This window comes from Dysidea avara, chromosome 3, assembly GCF_963678975.1.
Source record: "Dysidea avara chromosome 3, odDysAvar1.4, whole genome shotgun sequence".
NCBI lineage: Eukaryota > Metazoa > Porifera > Demospongiae > Dictyoceratida > Dysideidae > Dysidea > Dysidea avara.
The window spans coordinates 10,206,120-10,226,753 of record NC_089274.1 but is presented as its reverse complement, the minus strand read 5'-3'; the positions used below and the strand labels follow the sequence as shown (position 1 = coordinate 10,226,753).

Below are 20,634 nucleotides of genomic sequence, written 5' to 3'. Positions count from 1 at the left end.
GCCTATAGAGCATTTTCAACACATGATCTACATTACGTAACTTCAAATATCGCCTATGCGTCCGCCATAGTGGTGAACCAAGCACTGGTGAACCATATAATAATTCATTCAGTATAGTGTGTTTACAGCATTCTTCTGGCAGTGGAGAGAAGTCATAGTTGCTGTGGAAGAGAATTGCATCTTTGGCAGTGCTTTAGAGGCTAGGAGGGTGATTAATAAGCACGAAAAGTGCCGGGACTGAGCTGAAAGAAGCCGTTCTTTATAAAGAATCTCGAGGGAATTTCTCATATTAAACATCCGTTTCTTGGCATCCCTGACAAGAGTGATCATTCCAGTGTGTAGTGGTTCAATGTCAAAGGACTGGGATGAGTAAGGCTGTTCAACATTTCCGCGTAAGGGGGCACTAGCTGGCTACGTTTGTTATATTGCAGCTGTTCAGCGCAACAACCTTGTTGACCTTCTCTGCACCATCTCTAGTTTGTAAATATTTTGTTCATGGTATGGAGACCAGCCTGTATACAGGAATGGGATGAATACATGTATTATAACAGCATTTAACTGCTAAAAACCAGACATTTTGTTATGTCACATTGTAAAAGACCCCTTACTGAATCTGCCTTTGCAGTGATCATACTGATACCTGTATACTAGAGTTGTACCGATTCCCACTTTTTAGGGAAAACCGATATCCGATATATTTTTACCCTGTTTTACCGATAGTTAACCGATACCCGATTGTAGGTCTCTACAATTATACTCGTGCTCATTCCATTAAAAGTAGAGCTAGTAAAGCCGATTCTGTGAAATTATACACTCAAAGTTGCTAGTCAGACAAGTGGGCTAGGGCCTGAACCATCACCGTTTATCTTTGTGGTTACCACAAAACATAAACAAATTACCCAAGTACATACCAGAGCCTTTGACACTAGCCCTCCAGTGGTACTGCAGCTGCTGAAGCTGAATAGACTAATAATCTGCTGGCCACAGCCCATTACAACCGATTTCCGATTATGGTAAAAACAGCTAATTATCAGCTTCTACTGATTACCGATCCGATTATCGGTACAACTCTACTGTATACTGTGCCCATTTTAGGTTGCCGTCCAGAAATACAACACCCAAGTACAGCACTTAGTATGGCTTACTAGGTGCTGGATAGGCTTGGGTTGTCAGAACTAACATGGTAAGGCAAAAGTAATTATGACTGCTGAAATATGCCCAGCAAATGCAAATCTCAATAAGCCGGATTTTACTGAGCGCCACATGTGTTCTGTTCTTGATAGCTATGCCGTGATGGTATGACTAGACACTTTGTCTTACTGGACAATTTACAGATAATATAGTAGTTGTTTCTCCATGGCGAGTGCTGCACACAAACAAACGGAGTTGTGTGAAGATCTTCTACACACCTGCATACAAACTCAAGTGTCATGATCAACTACAAAATTAGAGTGGTAGACTAGATCGTAGATGTCCAGAAAATCTATATGTATTTTTATTGTTAACAACAGATGGATCAGTCCACGTTTTTGTCATTTGTAAGATTTGTAGTTGTTTTGTTATAGAAAAACAACCATATTCTTGGACTCAATGCACTGTTTACCAGGAAACCAGTATCTGCAATTTAATGACGTAAACAGTATACACATCTGGAGAATCAATCACTTCTGATTAAATGTTGTCATGTCTGTCCATGTGTTCCATCAGCACCACATAAACGTAGTTTAACTTCTTACATCTACGTGCACTGGATAAGCCACAGTTATGACAATCATGTCAGAAAGGTTTATTGTTTTAACCACCACTGAGACTCACTACTTCACAGTTGTGAAGTGGATCACCTAAAATTATAATTTTCACGAAGTTCTTGCATTTAGTGTATGATTATTTTACATGTTTGGTTTTGTAAGTTTTTACATTTGTATACGTCTGAGGGGCAGAGAAGATTAGTACAGTGACCCATCTACTATCCGAACCCAGAGTATATTCAGATAATTGAAATGAAATTGAATCTCATTCATTTCTGTACAGAACTGTTCAATTAGTCTAGTAGAATGCACACTCTAACAAAACTATCATTTCTATAGTTCAGATATGGCAGTATAAAGGAAGGACCACTGTAATAAGTCATCAAACATAAAGACAACTTTAACATATTCAGTCTCATCACCTCAGCAGTAATACTTAAAAGTATAGCATTCATTGCAAGATCTGTGAAAGACATCTCCCAGAATTCAGCAATCCCAATTACAATATGTGCACAGAGTATTTCTAGGTGGCAGCTGGCTACATACACAATGGACCAAAGAATCATATAACATCATAGCTAAGCTTTCTATCAGCATAGAACAATTAGTAATAACATTTACAAAGACATACAGAGCTCATATCTCACTAAAAATCAGGCTGAGTCTGAACCATTCACATTCACTGTAGCTCGAACTCAGCTACAGTGGATCTGCTGAGTTAAATCGCGGGCAGTACTCCGGCCAGTAGCCAATACCTCTAGTAACAACAGCAAACAAAGTAACGAAACTTGTCCGGGATAGCCGCCTTTAAGAGAAATTCCCAGTTGAATGGCTTTACAGTTCGAGGATTTGTTTTTAGTCCGCCCCTTCGTGCAGTTACTAATCAACCTTGTAAAGAATTGCCAGAGATGTACTTCTCTTCCACTTCTAGTATGAGTTCTCTTCAACACTAGTAGAATACTGTAAACACGATACAGTAACACTGAGCGAACTATTACACGGTTCACCAGTACAGTGGTTCACCAGTACAGTGGTTCACCAATATGGTGGACGCGTAGGCGAAACTTTAAATTACGTAATGAAGATCACGTGTTGAAAATGCTCTATACCTGCAGATATACTAGTGGAAATTACATCTAATCCAATACTGCCAAGCTGTAAAAAGAGTGTGCACCAAATTCACCTAAATTGTCGTTATTAATTTTTTTTTGCCATTAACCTACCATCACAGCCATTTCTTGGCTGCCACCTTGGATTTCACATCTTTTTTCACCATAGCCATTTTGGGGGCCGCACTATTTTTTTTTACAGCTTGGCTGTTTTGGATTAGGTATCACTTCTTTTTGTATTTGTATACCCCCAAAGCAGGCCTATGGCTGGCTTTGGGGCTTTTTAAACCTACCTTTTTTTCTTTACCACAGGAAGAAGAAAAAGTTTTAAAGCAGATTTTTAATACTTTAACTAGTTTTGATTTATCAGTAAATAGACAAATTATATTATTATATGCTAATTATTTCCTACAAGACAACTTGTTTGCAGCTGATCTCTCTACTACGTGACTTAAAATGTAGCTGAACTCTCTATAGGGTGATTTGCTTGCAGCTGAAATCTCTACAGGATTTTCTCTACAGGGTGACCTGTTTCTAGCTGATCTCTCTACAAGGCGACTTGTTTCTGGCTGATCTACCTACAGGGTGATTTTTTTTGTAGCTGAATTTTCTACAGTGTAATTTGTTTGTAGCTGAACTCTCTACAGGGTGATTTGTTTGTGACCGAACTTTCTAGGGTGGTTTGTTTGTAGCTGAACTCTTTACAGGGTGACTTGTTTAGAGCTGATCTCTCTACAGGGTGAGTTTATTTTCTAGCTGAACTCTGTACAGGGTGATTTGTTTTTAGCTGATCTCTGTACAGGGTGACTTGTTTCTAGCTGCGCTCTCCACAGGGTGACTTAATTGCTTGTAGCTGAACTCTGTACAAGGTGATTCTGAACTCTCTACAGGGTGAATTGGTTTCAAGCTGATCTCCCTATATACAGAGTGACTTGTAATGGTCTGAATTGCTAGAGCAATCTGTAGCTGCATGATGACTGTTCTAATAGAGCATCTCGACCGTTGAATGCTCTATCAGGGTGACTGTTCTATTAGAGTATCTCGATCTCGCTTTTGCTACATGTAGTTTGCTTTCGAATCATAACTAAGTGGTTTGTACTCCGATGCTTCTGTACTATTACAAGGACTTTCTATGGTGTTTATTCCAACTACATACTGATTTTCAGCTCATTGCTCTAAGCGGTTTGCCTGGTAGGTGTGAATTATTCATAAAAATACTATAAATCGTTAATTGTGACACAAGTTGGGTTTTGTGTCATATCTCCATGGTCTTTATATCACGATTCTTTTCAAACCACAAAAAGGCACTCCTATGATGGTTACTCCATCTACATAGCAATTTTCAGCTCATCCCTTCAAGGGTTTACCCTGTGGGGTGACAGACCTTCGACCTTATTTTATGCGAATAATTGGTCATAACTCTGTGAATATTCATCGGGTTTCTATCAAACTTGGTGTTGAGATCTGCTTTAATGAGCCCAGTAAGTGTGCCAAATTTCAGCCCGATTGGAGCACACATTCGTGTTTTATGGTGGATTTTGCAAAGTGTGCGAAATAAAGAAGAATAAGAAGAAAAAAAGAAGAAATTAAAGTGAAATTTGGTTGCTTGTATCTCGGAAATGTCTGGAGCAAATTTCTTCAAATTTGGTATGTAGACTCCCCTACCTGGCCGGCACTTCTGTAGCAAATTTGGCTCCAATTAGATAAGGGATCACAGAGATACATAGGTGTGAAAATCACATTTTCTTTATATACTCATGGTGTGGCATGCTGGCTTCTTGGGCCGCACGACACACTACTGTGTGTGTCTTGATCCCTAAACTTCAGTCTATAACCATGACTGAATTAGGGATTAAATGCCTAGTATATCTGCAGGTATAGGCAACTTTCCTTGTTTCACCATTTTTAGCTATTCCCTTGTTCCATTACTTTTTTTCTTTGATCCCTAATTCTTAAAATTCCAAATTTTCCTTCTACTTGTTTGTTTACCTTTTAATAACATAATTATGACAAATGAACTAGTGCATACTGCATTAACAGAAAGAATGGCATAAGGAATGCCATAAAAGTAATTTTGCATTAGAATGGGTGCCCCAACAATCAATTACGTAATGGAAAGGAAGGTGGCCAATACAGTTTGTTTTCAGCTATGCTCTGTCATTACACAGCGCTACAAATGAAGGACAGTATGAGAAACGTCTCTGCAACCAATCCAGTTGCTACGGAAAATACAGGCAATAGGCACAATTAATAGCCAACACAGCCACAGGAAGCTGCATCATGTTATCACAAATCAACACCTTGTGCTATCAGCAAAAAGAACTGGAATACAAAGGAGGACAAAGGCAAGTCCATGATGTGTGTATTGTATGTACTGCAGTTGGTGAAAAGGCACATCTTGGGATGAAGCAATGTTGAACTGTGAAGAAATGCTGCCAAAGAAAATTGAGGCTGGTTAGTTTTGGCTGGAAAAGCACAGTTCTTCATGATTCCTAATATACAGCACTACTGTATTGTATGATACACTACTTGTGTATAGAAGAGACGTTAATATTAGACAGTACAGTAACTGATGACCATGTTCACAGGCGCACAGAATTCAAGACACACAATGTACAAAATGTCACTTTAATCAATGCCACGTGTACGGTGAGCTGTGTGCCAAAAGGGTGTGCCAAAAAACCGGTTGTTTCACACATTCCTTGAATTCTATTTTATCGTTTTTCTGTTATCTATAGTAACAAAGGAGTGGACAGCCAAAGTTTCAGCCTTTTGTGAATACTCTTGGAGTTATAACGCTAGACAGTTAGAACAACAATAAAGTTTCAGCAACAATACGGCAAAAAATTAAATTACAGACCCTTATTTAATCGACCATAACACAAGACTGAAACAAGCTATGAAGATGGGACTTGGCTTAGTCTGTATACCATGAAATAGCAAATCCATCAAGGTATAGTGTTTTCCCTGTACGTTTCTATGTGGAAAGAGAAGAAGGCCATTTCAACAATGAAACGATGATGGTAAACCATTACATGTGTATTTCTACCGTATCATAAATAAGCACCTATAACTCATGTGCTGTATGTTGAACAAACATAAAACAAAGATTTCCTTATTCTTCATGAACAGGTGAATCTGATGGTAAACAGGTTTTATTGATTGGAGCTTTGTTTTAATACATGCCAAAACAACTAAAAAGTGATACAATACGTAGTATGTGTAGTAACAGTACGCTAGTACCATTTAAGTAGGGATCACCCAGAAAATTTTGTGAACTGCCCAAAATTCTGCCTGCAAAAATCACCCCTAGAGATATTTTACATGATGAAAATCACCTTTACGGAATAGTACTAGTCCATATAATATGTATATAAAACAGCATTAAATATAACAAAACACTTACAGGTGGCCAGATATAGAATTTTTTTTAAAAATCGCCAAAACTAGAATTTTAGTCTCACTGCCTCACTGACCAGTCGCAAGGCCACCAAAACAAAGCAGTGCACGGCCACCATTTTACCAAACTCACCAGTGGGATGTGTCTTTGGGGTTCCGATGAGCATAGGTGCCTTGTCTTTTCTTTTATCTTCATCAGGCTGCTTGTCTTCTTCATTCAACAAAACCATATTGAGGTGTTAATTTTCCGCATCAACACTTTCTTTCGGCAACATATGTGACCCAATTTTAGAAAACCATCGATATATGCACATTTATCATAATTTGTTTTATTGGTTCTTTGTTGTCTACAGGGACAGAGGAATGGATTGGCTAAGTTCCAGCTTCATAAGATAAGCGGTATGGGAAATACAGCAGTAGACACCTGTACGAGCAAATAAATCAATATGCACAGAAGACATTGAGAAAATAATCTACAGGCGCTTACATAAACCATCATAACTTACTGATACAATGGCGTATGAAGTTGAATCTTTGCTCATTGTATTCACTATGAAGTTGTGAATCCACCAAGGTATAGTTTTAGCCTAAGATATTCTTCTGTGATCCGGAAGGAAGGTGAATTCAATGAAGAAAAATCGTCGTAAATTCTTTCGCCACCACAACATAAACAAACGTCTGTAAATCAGAAACCCACCTGTATATGAAGATGAAACAAGGATATTCGAACTCCCTATGAATAGGGGAACACGATGATTCCCAGGATTTATCCACTGGAGTGTCAGTTCACCGACCAGTAAGGCGATGAAAACTTGCATAAATTTTTTTCTGAAGCTTGCATTTTTACCCATTGTTTTTGAATACGCTTTATTACAAAAGCACTATTGTGCGTATATCGACGGTTTTCTAAAATTAGGTCACATATATAGACGCCACAGAATTATTTCAGAGCTGGATTTCAGAAGTGCTTCAGTCCCGGCGTTACTATAAGAGATATACTAGCTAGATAACTGAAACTTTGCGATTGGGATCCCGTTCGCTACCACACCCATCAATTAAAGGTCTAGGTGGGCTAATAGTGATAGAGTATGGAGACTATACATTTTAACAATCTAGCTGTTTACTTAACAGTAGTAAACAGGATGACCTCACCCTTTATTGGTCTAGCTAGTTGCACACCTATTAACCTACTCGATATATATACTCTAATACAACAGTCATGTATGATATTCTAAAAGAACAATCACAAGTTACATTGTAGTTACGTAGCTGTGTTACAACAAAAAAACTAAACAAACTAGTATTTAAAAAAAATGTTAATTTAAAAATGAATGTGCTACAGTAGGGATTTTCCCACTGAGCTATACTGTAATACCATCATGCATCTCTTGTTTCACTACTTTTTATTGCATAGATCCCTACCTAAAAATGGCTTGTATGTGCAACTTATTCACTGATGACTGCATTCTATACATGCAGTATTATTAAAACATCAAAAGACCGTGACAAGGTTTAACACTTTAAAGTGGACACAGTTTAAAACTATAAGGAATAGGGATCGTTGAACGCAAAACAGAACACCATATAGTAAAAAAAACTTTGGCGAATTTAGTGAAAAGCAATACAATTGCCAAAGTTTTATCCATCAATTATTTTTAGCAATCACTTGAGCAGATTAGCCATGTTGAAAGGGTGGGTATTGAAGTATCGTGACAGGTATCGTAAGTATTTCCAAGTGTTCCCTTCGATTGTTGCGAGGTTCACTGTCCCACCAAGAGTTCATGAAATCCAAGCATTACTCTCAAGATTACAAGAATCAGCGAACAACGCTTAAATTTGTACGGTAGCTACCATACAAATGCAATGTCGCTATGCAAAAGTGCAAGTGATTAAAAAGCTTGCTAATTAAGGGGTGTGACAGCCGTTTCCATCGTGAGTCGTCATCCCACAATGCGAGGGATAAAGACTCGCGATCGAAATAGCTGCCACACCCCTTAATTGGCGAGTTGTGTAATCGCTTGCACTTGCATGTAGCAATGTTGCATTTGGGCAGTGCAGTACGTGGTAGCTAAAAATATTTCACGTGAAGCCCCATTTTCCAAAGATTTTTTTTTGTCAATTTTGCAATAGTGGGTTTTCGCCAAACTTTTTACCGCCAAAGTTCTTTACTATACAGTAGATCGACAAGGAGCATGGTTACATTGAATAAGCCCACAAATCCCTATTTCAGCTCTGTAGTGGTGCTCCTTTATCCAGGAATGTACCAACATGTTGCCAAAGCGTAACTGTCACAGGTACATGCATGTACATGTATAGTATTGATAACAGGCATGGATGTACATGTACATTCTTATTACCTTTGCTATCCTTCATTGATGATTTCCCATCATGTGACCCATCACTAGATGTTGACAAATTGCCTAAACAAAATATCATTAATCTCATAACATAATACTTAATAAGAGGGATAACTATGTACGTACATATTAGGGCTGAGCGATATTATCGTTTTAGCGATATATTGCGATATATTGAAAGTATCGATATCGCAATATTTTGTTATCAGCTATCGTGATACCATGTCTGTAGATACTTGTAAGTCATAACCTGGTTACTCCTGCAGAGAGATGTGAACACCATAACATAACCTTAAAGCATGTGTTACAATAACTGTTACTGTAAACAAGGATGATAGTGGGTAGTTTGATGCTACCTTTAAAGACTTCCTGCCGGAGCACTAAGCAATACACTACCGTAATTCGTTTTTTTCGTTGTAAAATAATTTTTGTATGCAAACACTTGTATGAAAATTTCTTGCACAAAAATTTTTAAACAAGATCAAACTACTCTACAAACTACTCTACAGTCATTTACAAAAATATTTTTACAAAGAAAATTTTTATCATGAAAAATTTTTGCACAAAAATAAAGCAAATTACGGTATGTAGCACCAGGTATGAGATTGACTTATTTGTAAGTATCGTGAACTATTCAGTATCGTGAATAGTGGCTTTAGTATTGATCATGATACTAAAATGGCGCAGTCCTAGTACATATGCATGTATAACAACTGGCAGCCCAGAAGCTTACAAATCACCTCACTATAATAAATCAATAGAAGCTGTAATACAGTTAATACACCATGAGTCGCTGTATGTGTCAGACCAAAGTTACGTCTAACACAAGCCTGCAGCATTAGCCATTATTAACACACTTATCTGAAGAATGTCACTCATTCAAATATTCAGGCAGGCAGCCAGTAGAAAATTCTGTTAGAAATGCATTAGAAGAATTTCAGAAGGTATGTTAAGGCTCAATTGTACCCAAGTAAAACTGTCAGGGTACGTACCATGAAGTATAATGAGGGAGGTTTCTGGTTGTTATTTTACACATAAACCCAATTTGGTAGTACTTCCCTTAATGGTCACCTGAGTTAATTGATCACCTCTATGGTCTCAACTGATTCCCCATCAGTTTGTACAGAAATGGTTTGCAATAAGTGGTCACCTCTACAATGTGTACGACAGTTAGCTTTTGCAGTCACAAGCACCACTTCACTATCATACAGTACAATAGTACTGTATAGTAGGGACCACAAAGGTGTGGGTGTGGCCCATAAAACACATCACCCAAAATCCAGCTTCACTTTTTTCTCTCCGATGACAATGAAGCAGCATTGGTTAGGTCAAACAAGCCTTCAGATCGACCCAAAGTGCTTTCAACAAGCTGCTATGGAGTTTTTTTTATCAAATGGAATTTTCTAGTGACTGATGCCTTCAGATAAGTGTAACTCAATAACGGTTAAGGCTACGGGCTTAATTTTTTTCACAGTTTGACATCAATTCAGCTGGACATGTGCCTTTTGGCATACCACAGTATGTACAATGTATTCTTCATGGACTTACCAGTGTCCTCTCCTTTGTGCTCCATTCATCTTTGCTGACAGTGAATGGTGTTGATTTGGTGGTAGCACGTGACGGCTCCCCTTTGTAACGGAAACCGTCCGTATTTTTATAGTGGCTACTTTGATTGCAGAGATGCTTTTCGAATAGTTCTTGATTTGTAATGCTGTGTAACAGGTTGAATATACAGTAGGGGTCATTAAAAAGTTTACATTCTGTTTGGTTTTAATAATAGTTAAAATGATAGTGAAAAATTGTCACAAAATTGCATTTTAACAAACCACTCACATAATTTGTCATAACAGTTTGTATTTTTATAACTATTTTTTTTCTTTTAACTCTCACAATTGTTAAAACAATAGTTTTAATGATTTGTATTGTTTGTGGCCTATAGATGGAAGGATACTGACATAGATACATGTTCATCTTACATTTCTTAGAGCTATCAATTGCTCATCCACACACCTCTCTCCTATGAGTGGTATGGTGACATTGCGACACCATTAAAAAACTATTTTAATGGCATGAAATCTACAGGCAGTTTCTTACACCAAAATGTAAGAAGTAGATGCTGATGTGCACTTAAGCCAACAAGCACTGCAAGGCACACAAAGGAAGGTGATAGCAGTAGTTCCAACTATTATTGAATTATTTTCCTTCAACACTGCCTTGTATAGAGTACTGTGATTACTAGGCCACTGTTTGTGTAATCGATTAACTAGAAGCACAGAGTCGTGAATACCATAGCAGGTGAAGTACACTAACCGGATGCCCATGGTGACAACACTGATCAACACTCAATAAAAATAGTCACCATTACTACGCACTAACAACCTCAAATTAAGGTAGAAGAGTACCCTGAAATCCATATCTTTAAAAACAAACTGTTACTTACTTATTTTGTTTATCAATTCATTGCAAACTAAAACGCTAGTATTAGACAGGTACCGAGGCTGATTTTAAGTTTGCGCCGCAAGCGATGTTCGTGATCACGTGATCTACCTCGTGCGTGTGAGAACAGATTAGATAGCTGGCCAAACGTAACGTGCTTGTGAAGTATTAGGTGAGGACAACGTTGTATTGTGTTATTTTAACTCGTGCTTGGTTTAGCAGCTCTGCTTTGCAGTGGGTTGTTTTTGCTGCGCAAATATATTAGAAACCTGTTGTCAAAAAACAGGGTGGCACCAAAATGCATACCCTGTACAAAGGTGCTTCCCAAGACACAAAACAATATATACAAACACCATGTTCATGTATTCAATCACATCTAAATGCACTGTACAGTGGATCCTCACTAATCCAAATGCTCGCTATTAGTAAGGATCCGCTGTATCTATACTAGCTACAATTACCTGTATTTTGTGTCATGTGCAGACAACAACCTGATAGCCCAAGTATAAGATCAAGCCAGGATATCAAGTTGGAATTACCAGCACTGGAGCTACTTACTGATAACACACAAACAGCATGCACATGTTGGATTGTCGCATACTACTCCATGTATGTATTACATTATTATTGACACAATAGTACATGAATATCATAAATGTACAACTGAAACACTACAAGTGAATGTATACTGGTAATATCAGTCTCATCAAAAGTGTACAAAGACTACATTTATTTGAGCAGAAACCAAAAATGTTTACAAGGAAAAAAGGTTACATTCCTTGGAAAGGAAATCAAAAAGCATACATGTCAACATAGCTAAAAACATTCCACTTATTGGAAATAAAATCAAAAGCATACATAAAAAGATCAAAGATTGTAATCCTTGCAAAGGAAAACAATTCAAGCAAATAGCAAGGTCAAGTTCACGGTTCAGTTCGGTAAAAAGTAAAGTCGAGTTACAATCTAGTGAGGTTTCGGGGATTCAGTGGACAGCTCCTGTTGTGGGTTCCTCTTTCTGACCCACATGTACAGATTATCTCTGTTTCAGAGGCAGTACTCTCATCTTCAAAACGAACTTGATGGTTCTTATTCAATGGACAATCACGATGGCTAGTTATTCTGTGGGTGGCCGATCCACACTTACACTTCCCCTGCTTTCTTGAAGAGGTAGCACATAGTTCATTGTTAGCCACATCACAGTTGTCACTCAAGTCATCGTCATCACCGTCATCCTCATCATCTGAGCCATATGTGTGCTGAATCCTCTGTCTGCGAATCCACTGCTTCCTTTCTTCTTGCTCTTGAACACGAGCTTTCTTCCAGTTAGTACGGTTCTCTTTAGCCTCTTCTGTTTTTTTTCTTTCAAGATTGTTAGCACGGACTTCATTCCCTCTCTGTAATGCTGCTGCCATTCCATCAAATAAAGGCAACCTTAATCGGCGAAACAATTCCAGCAGCCAATGATAAGACATCCCATATTTCTTGTTAAGCCAGGTCATGTTGGCTTGCATTAAGCCCATGTTGGTGCTTAGCATGTAGTGAATACTGTGGAGGTATTTGTCCTTTGACCGATACCTTATGAGAACATTGTGACTAGCCTCCGGGTAATTTGAATGCCCTCGCCCCAATTCGGTATGAATAATTTGTGGGGCCTGTGATGCACGATTAGAACATTCAACCTCATAAGCAAGCGCATGGAATGGACATGCCAGAGGGTTCTTTGAGTGGTAATCCTCACTTTCACACGCTATTGTGTCACCTTCGCAATTACCACAGGAGCAAACCTTCATACTGTGAAAATCACAATGGCCCCCTTCCCAAATATGAATATCACGAGCATGATACTTCCCTAAAGCAAGAATACGAGCTGCAAAAAATTGTGGATCAGTTTCTGCTTGCAATAAACAGTAAAAGAAGTTGGTTCGAGCACCACGCAGAAAAGATTTTGAGAGGCAGCCACAGTTCTTCTTGTGACGCTTTGGACAGTGACATTTTACTGTTGTAACTTCAGGAAATTTTTCTTTAAGTACGTCTTGCATTGTTTCAGAGAAAGATTTTTGCTTTGCTATTTCTCCAAGATGTTTAGTGTGTGAGCGTGCAACGTGACCACCACAAAGCATTACCTTTGATTTTTGTGCATCAGTATAATGCATCCTAAAGGCTTTTGCAGAAGATGAGTCCCCATCTTGCCACTGCACTTCTATCATCATGCCTTCTTCTTTAGCATGGCCAAAAGCAATATCAGCTGCATGCCCTTCTGCACCTTTTGCAGTGCCACGATACAGTTGATCCTGATCCACACCTTTTCCTCTCATACACAAATGCACAAAATAAAGCAATGAATTGGTGACATAGTTTCTTATTGTGAATGTACAGTTTTGGCTGTACCTACCTCTTGTCAACCATGCTCCATCTGAAGTAGTGATCGCCCGCTGCCAACTGCCAACAGCCGATGGATCAAGTGATTTCATGTCACCTTTAGCCATTTCACACATCTCATTAATCATAGTGTTCACAATAGGATGTAGAAGTTTAATTGTTTCATAAAAGCTTTTAGTACTAACCGCTGACATGCCCAGGCCTTGCTTCAGAACCTTATTGTATTGTGAATGCATCAAGCCACTGGCTATAAATGCAACTTGCATAGCCAAACTGCAAGCCATGCGGTTGGAAAATGCAACATTAACAGAACTTGTTAAATTAATCATTCTTTCAGCACAACCACTACATTTAAATTTTACCATTGCACACCCACCAAGTCCTAAAAATTTAACGTTTATAGGGATGAGTTTTCCAGTACATTCTGGCGTGTAACACACTGTAGTGGCATTTATTTGGTCAATAAATTCTTGGAGTTGTGTAGCTTGGCATAAGAACACACTATTACCAAGTTCAACTGGACTTGCACGAGCCTTTTTCAAAGGGGTGGGGCAATATTCTGAACTACTATCAACAGTGTCAGTTTCGCTTGTTGACAGTGTACTGTCACTTTCAGTGCTTGTCATGTCATATAGTTCAGTAACACTCACACTCCTTTGTGGCACTCCACCGTTGTAGGCATTCATCAAAATCTGTCCTTCTGAACTTGTTCCATCATCCATCACTATGTTTTGTGTTTCTGGGCTTGTTCCAGGGATATCATCATCATTTCCATCCTCCATCACTACCCTCTGTGTTTCTGAACTTATTCTAGTAGTGTTACAGGTCAAACTAACATCATTTCCATCCTCCATCTGTGTTTCTGAGCTTGTCCCAGGGATATTACCATCATTTCCATCCTCCATCACTACCCTCTGTGTTTCTGAACTTATTCTAGGAGTGTTATAGGTCAAATTAACACCATTTCCATCCTCCATCACCACACTCTGTGTTTCTAACCTTGTTCTAGGGTTATTATCGTCCAAATTAGTATTATTTTCACCCTCAGTGTCTGGATGCTCAGGGCTCACATCACTCACCACGTGGCTGCGCAAGCGCATCGACCAGCGACTGTGAGCCAAGTCTCTAAAACGTTGTGATTTTTTGCTAAAGTATATTTTGCGACTGTTCGACACTTCACCCCTATCCATTGCTACTCAGAACGGTCGACAAACAGCCCGAAAAACAGAGCGAATCATCACATCGGCGAGTATCACGTGATGGGAAAATAAATCGCGTCGTCTCCCGAAATTTTGGGTAAACAGGAAATGATAACAAACCAATGAGATTTCAGCACTAATGTTTACATGACAAATAGCAATGTAGCGCATAATTTAAGTATTGCGATAATGTTTACAATGTTTAACACCGTGGGATCGAGGTTACTGTGTTTGTCCATGCACCGCTCACAAACAAAGACAAAAATTATTAATATTTATGCGTAGTCTAGTTAAGCTTGCTTCAATATAGACAGCAAAAAAGACTGAAGCAGTTTGATGAAAGGTAAGATACATAAAAAGAGCTATAATGGTGCAATTTTCAAGCTATATTTGTGTCTATAGAGCAAAAACTGAGCCACGCCCACCGTTTTCCAACCTCAATAATGTAATTTCCCTAGAACTTGATAATATAATTACATGAAAGGCTAAAAATTTTTATGTGTTTTCAGGGTATGCTTCTACCTTAAGACCTCACACATTTTATCATACAGTACAATAGTACTGTATAGTAGGGTTTGGTAAGAAATCATGATTTCGTGGATTTTCACACCTTAAAAATGGCAGTTTTACCCGAAAAAACAAAACAAAAAATGCCTGGAATGCATTAGTACTGTTATAATGATGCTGTACCTTGGGTAAACGAAGCGAAAAGTTGAATGTTTCAATGTACAGTGAGTTTTAAAATTTTCTAAATTCACCTACATTTCATCTGCCTGCCTGCTGTAAGACCCGGTAGCGCTAGGTGTACGGCTCCAGAAATTTCAGACAGCCAAGGTAATTATGGCGGATTCACGAATCTGTTGTTCCGATTACGTTCTGTCCGCTGCACCATGCTATTTACTTTCAAAGGATAATTAATAGTTGTGGCACTTAATAGTTGCGGTGCGTGCCACAATCCAAACACGTGATTTTAACGAAGTGAGAGTGCGTAAGATGAGGGTGAACAGGTGTAGTACCCAAGGAGTTGTCTCTAGCATTTATTAATGCTGGGTAGTAATTTTATATAGATGTAATTACCAGTTTAGCTTTTTGTGAGGTAGCTAGCTAATATTGTCTTAGAGGGGCGGATCCACCTCGGGATCCAGACTTCTAAAAGCGAGGGTTCCACTCTTATAATAGTGGACTCTCCAGCAATGTTTTACTGTAAAATCATCTTCAAGGCCATCATAACCTTGCAGTTGATGTACTTGTCACAGACAGGCATAAGCAGATCAACAAATGGATATGTGAAACACACCCACACATCAAAATCTATTTCGATACGTGGCATGTAGCAAAAGGTACATACTTGTGTGGTACCTGTTGCAATAATCAGAACTGGTGAATACATCTAGGTTTTCGCAAAAAATTAGAGAAATTGGGCAAACAAAAGGATTGTGAATTGGTTAGTGAATGGCAGAAGAGCATCATCAACCATCTCTATTGGTGTGTGTTAGTGTTGTGAACCAGTATGAAAAAACCGTTATTGTCTAGGTCAAGCCAATTATTGGCTAAGAAGCCTTTAAACCAGTTTTGCCCACCCACTTGGTAAACCATAAATTACCCCTGCTGACAAGTGTTAACATCATAACATAACCTCAAAGCATGTGTAAATATGTGCTTGTAATAGCTGTTATTGTAAGGCAGGATGTTGATGGTCACTTTGGTACCACCCTAAGGCTTCCAACAGGCACAGTTAGTGCCATAATGTCTGCTAATTTACAATCAGACAATAACCAGTCAATATCCAATTATTCACCTTCCAATAACCAGGTTTAGTAAACTCTGCAGGTTCACAACACTAGTGTGTGTCCACAACACCTGATGATGACAGTGAATTTGTGCAAGCCAAATGGTTATCACTGGACAACCATGTACATGATGATGTTCACAGGAGGCACAATACAAAATACAAAATTTCCGAAGTGTTCTCATGGTAGATTAAGACGTCAAGATAAGATAGAAAAAGTGGTTTAAAAGACGTAAGTAGGGCATGATATCCACATATATAGTGATGTGGATGAGCATGTATAATATTTATTGAATAAACACAAAAGCCACAACATGACGTAACTACACTTTGTGGCTTAATATCGGTATAACAACATAATTGATTTTTTTTTAAAAGATGTTTTTGCATTGCATGATACAAACAACCTATTTATTTAACAAAATGGCAAGTGAATTTTCCATTTCAGTAGACCTTTAAACTTCCCCATGGGTAAACTTTGTTCTGAGGTTGTTTGTTAAATTCTTTTTGGCGATCTGAAATAAGGGTGTGGCAACTCTCTACAGACTTTGTGAATTACCTTCCCTTCGGGTTTCACAGGCATTTAACAACTGAAAAACAACGGTGCAGGCCTCGTAAACTACCAGGAATATCCTATCCTTTGTTGAAAGGGGGTGTATACTTTATTATGTACATGAACGAAAATGAAGAGCAGCTTTGAGGCTTTGTTGAGAGAATCTGAGGGGAAAAGCATGATAGTCAAACTATAAAACAGTTTAGTAGATACTTCTGTGCGTAACATGCGGTTTGGTAAACAAACACGTCCTTTGCAGTACATAGCAAAGTAATTGAAGAATTACGAAAATTTCATGAATTACAAAATCCAAGAATTACAATTATGTATTATTGCACAACCAAAAACACATTATTTAAATAACAATACATAGTTGGTTTATTCCAGATGAGTTAGCTACGTAGCTGCACCGCGACTGATTTTTAGAACTAGCACAACATCAACTTGTCATCTCAGCCTTTCACTTTCAGATTCCCTTGGTTAACATGTAAAGACATTAGTAGAATTAGCTCTTCACACTTCTGAGTATGCAGTCAAATAAATTCAATAAAAGCTACATAGCTAAAAAGGTGACAGTTTAATTTTAAAACACGTTGACAACTGAAATTGTGGGTGTACTGTCACCTTATACTGGTGTACACCAGCCATCAAAGGTTTAACAATATGGAATTTCTGTTCAATGCAAGCCAATGCCTCCACTATCTTTTATGTTCATGCATGCAAGACAATAGTAAAATGAAAAACTTGATAGTGTCATCAAGTTTTGTACTGTATTATAGCAAACTCAGCAAGTTATAACCATGTACAGTCACAGAAAAAATAACATACACAACACAAGTGTACCTGGTTTACTATGCCACTGCTCAATCTCCTTCCTTATTTTGTTAGCAAGGTTATTAACAGGTTCGAAATCGCACTCCTCCATGACTCTGACCAAACTCAAAAGGTTGTTTTCATTATTGTTGATTCCATAGTCTAAAAAGTGTGATGTCATTGCTGCTGAGGATGGCTTGGATTCAGTAGTCTCCTTCAGATCACCAGGAAAACAGACCAGCAGTTTTTAAACGAGCTCGGAAAATAAGATCTGTGAAGGGCAAGGTTTCCACCAAGTCTTTGTAAAACTTGTTTATCAGTTGTTCCATTTCAATATTTGCTAAAATAAATTAATAAACATACAGTGAAAGTAAGTCTACAAGAAACCACCATCATGGCCACAATAGTCATGTGATGGATCATTCTAATAAAACATTCACTGGATACAATTTTACACTAGTACTATGCATTGTATGGTCAACAGACGACAGCATATGGTTCCTTCTTTAATAAGCATTGCGACATCACACTTTACTGGCACTTTGTAACATATGCCTCCTACAGTCAGGAATAACAAATGTTATTACTATCATAGTGTGTTTAGATATAGTTCCAGCACCAAAAATTTGATCACCTCAAGTTTATATTTTATGGCTTGCAAAGTCGGAATGTCATTGTTACTGTACGTCCATCACAAAATATTGCATTGTTTAAAAATATCTCTGTAATACTATGACATGTTTTGAAACTAATTCATTTTCACTTTTAGCTATCCATTAGGCACCTTAATTGAAAGGTCACACCTTTTCATGTCTATTAAAACACATACAACTTTTTTTTGTACATCTGTCACATCTAGCAAACATGCATCTACTACATTGCTTCATGTGTAGCTTTATGCTACCACATTCTATTCATGCATGTCATCAGTGCATAATATCGACAACCAGACACTCACCACTGGAAAAAATTTTAATATATACACACTATATTGACTGTAATATTCACAGATGTACACATGTGTAAACCAGAAGTGTTTACTCCATGCAGATATATTGATAAAATATCAGCACGTGTTCCAGAGAATGTTACTACCTGTAATGAAGGTGAGTAGTAGAAAGCAAAGGAAATTTTAATGAGCTAAAGAGAGAAAAGATTTTTTTTTTTGCTTCACACGTGTGTACAGGTACATAAATTAGAGTCATTAAAGGCTACACCAAATCCATTTTGCAAGCTTGTTTCCCATAAACTTCACAACATAATAGCACTCTTGATAATAGATATACAGGCATCACCTACATGCATTTTTAATTAATGCTTGGATCAGCAAGATATCTCTTTTATTACATTGCTGATTTCAAATGATCAGATATAGTACAGCATAATTGTTTCCATGTATTTCATACCCCATAAAATCATAACTGTGTTCAAGAGATATGTGTAGCTTAACTTACAAAGATTTCTTTTTCTATTGGACATGAATTCTCAATCCACTAGACTGAGCCTTTTTATGACACCTCATGAAATGTGACATCTTATGAAGGTGTATGGTTGATGCAGTTAGAGTGACAAAGAAGAGGACAATGTGAAGAAATGTTTTGATCTGAACAATCACATTACTAACACACTGAAGTATTCACCACTAGGGCTGTGTAAGCTTAGTCAAGTTGTCTAAAATCGACTGCAATCAGGTTTTCTATATAGACACTATGTTAAAGGTGGTGATGGCTTCACTGCATGCAGTACATAGAGTTTGTTGCATTTCAAGTGTTTGGGGCAGATAACATTCAAGTATTTTACCAACAGGTTTTCAACTTTGCTACTACTCCATTCAAAGATGTCAGGTACCAAATCTTAAGGGAAGTTGACAGTCGCACTGTCAGTTGATAGATAACCAGTACAGAAGATGGTGAAATTAAACAGATTAACAGGTTTGAAAATGGCCAAAGCCTGAAATCTAGATGGTAGAATGGGAGAGAATGCTCTGCACAACATTAGACTACAACAAGTTCGATACTGAAATTTGATTGGCTGAAAACGTGGTCTCTAAATCTCGTAGAGCCACGGTCATGTTCAATAGAGACCACGCTCTGAGGCGATACGAAACACGATAATTACGCGCCTGTAACATTGGCAACGCATAGGCGTTTAAATGGCTAGTAACAGCCGTACTGAATTAGAGGGAGGTATAATGGGCTTGTTTGTACTAATCAACACTACATTACTTGCTTACAAGCAGCTGTCGAGGCACAACAACAGCAACAATGAGTTGTAGTCCAGTCGCTGAGTCCAGTACTTCGATACATAGCACGCGCCTGTAACATTGGAAACGCATGGGCGTTTAAACGGGTAGCAACAGCCACGCTGAGGTCCCGCCATGTAGGGAGGTGTAGAGGGCTTGTTTCTAGTAATTAGCCATACATTTCCCATTTACAAGCAGCTGTCAACTCAAGGTACAATAACGAGTTGTAGTCTAAATAAGTTAGACGTCAAGAACCACTGGGTTCTACGGGATTTAGAAAACCCTCAGGCTTTTAGTAGCGCCCTCGCTGCGCTCAGGCGCTACAGCCCAGGGCCTTCGAGTTTTCTAAATCCCGTAGAACCCTGGTTCTTGACGTCTAACTATTATTTAGACCACGTAATATTGATAGTAATTGAAAATAGTTGGTGCTTATAAGTTGCATTAGCAGAGCTCAAAATAACAGCCTGTCATCTGTTAATTTCTGACCCAAAAGCCACAATGACCGACCAAATTTAAAATGGTCTGACAATGTGACCTATCAAAATAAGCTTTAGAAAGCATTGTGTGTGTAAATTGTTTACTATTATGTACCAATGGCCGACCATGTTAT

General features: G+C 38.2%; 2 protein-coding genes and 1 long non-coding RNA gene across 5 annotated transcripts in view; 1 reads left to right on the top strand and 2 right to left on the bottom strand.

Moving 5' to 3' along the window:
• Nucleotides 1–20,634, bottom strand: part of LOC136249296 (NACHT, LRR and PYD domains-containing protein 3-like) — a 33,372-nt gene that overhangs the window by 7,856 nt on the left and 4,882 nt on the right. The window contains exons 1-3 of one of the 3 annotated variants that reach the window (XM_066041255.1): nt 20,016–20,298; nt 17,813–18,122; nt 8,614–8,676 (exon numbers count right to left, since the gene is read on the bottom strand). In XM_066041255.1, the coding sequence (XP_065897327.1) occupies nt 8,614–8,676; nt 17,813–17,963 (214 nt within the window). In that variant the 5' untranslated portion in view covers nt 17,964–18,122; nt 20,016–20,298. Of the gene's footprint in view, nt 1–8,613; nt 8,677–17,294; nt 17,445–17,812; nt 18,123–20,015; nt 20,299–20,634 lie in introns of those variants that run through there. The other 2 variants (XM_066041254.1, XR_010698145.1) reach the window with 2 other exon arrangements.
• Nucleotides 11,002–11,775, top strand: LOC136249295 (uncharacterized). The gene is made up of 2 exons (XR_010698143.1): nt 11,002–11,221; nt 11,533–11,775. It is a non-coding gene; the product is annotated as an uncharacterized lncRNA (long non-coding RNA).
• Nucleotides 11,671–15,149, bottom strand: LOC136249294 (uncharacterized). The gene is made up of 2 exons (XM_066041253.1): nt 14,428–15,149; nt 11,671–14,361 (listed from the first exon to the last, which is right to left on the bottom strand). The coding sequence occupies exons 1-2, from the start codon at nt 14,616–14,618 to the stop codon at nt 12,006–12,008; spliced, it is 2,547 nt and encodes an 848-aa protein (XP_065897325.1). The 5' UTR covers nt 14,619–15,149; the 3' UTR covers nt 11,671–12,005.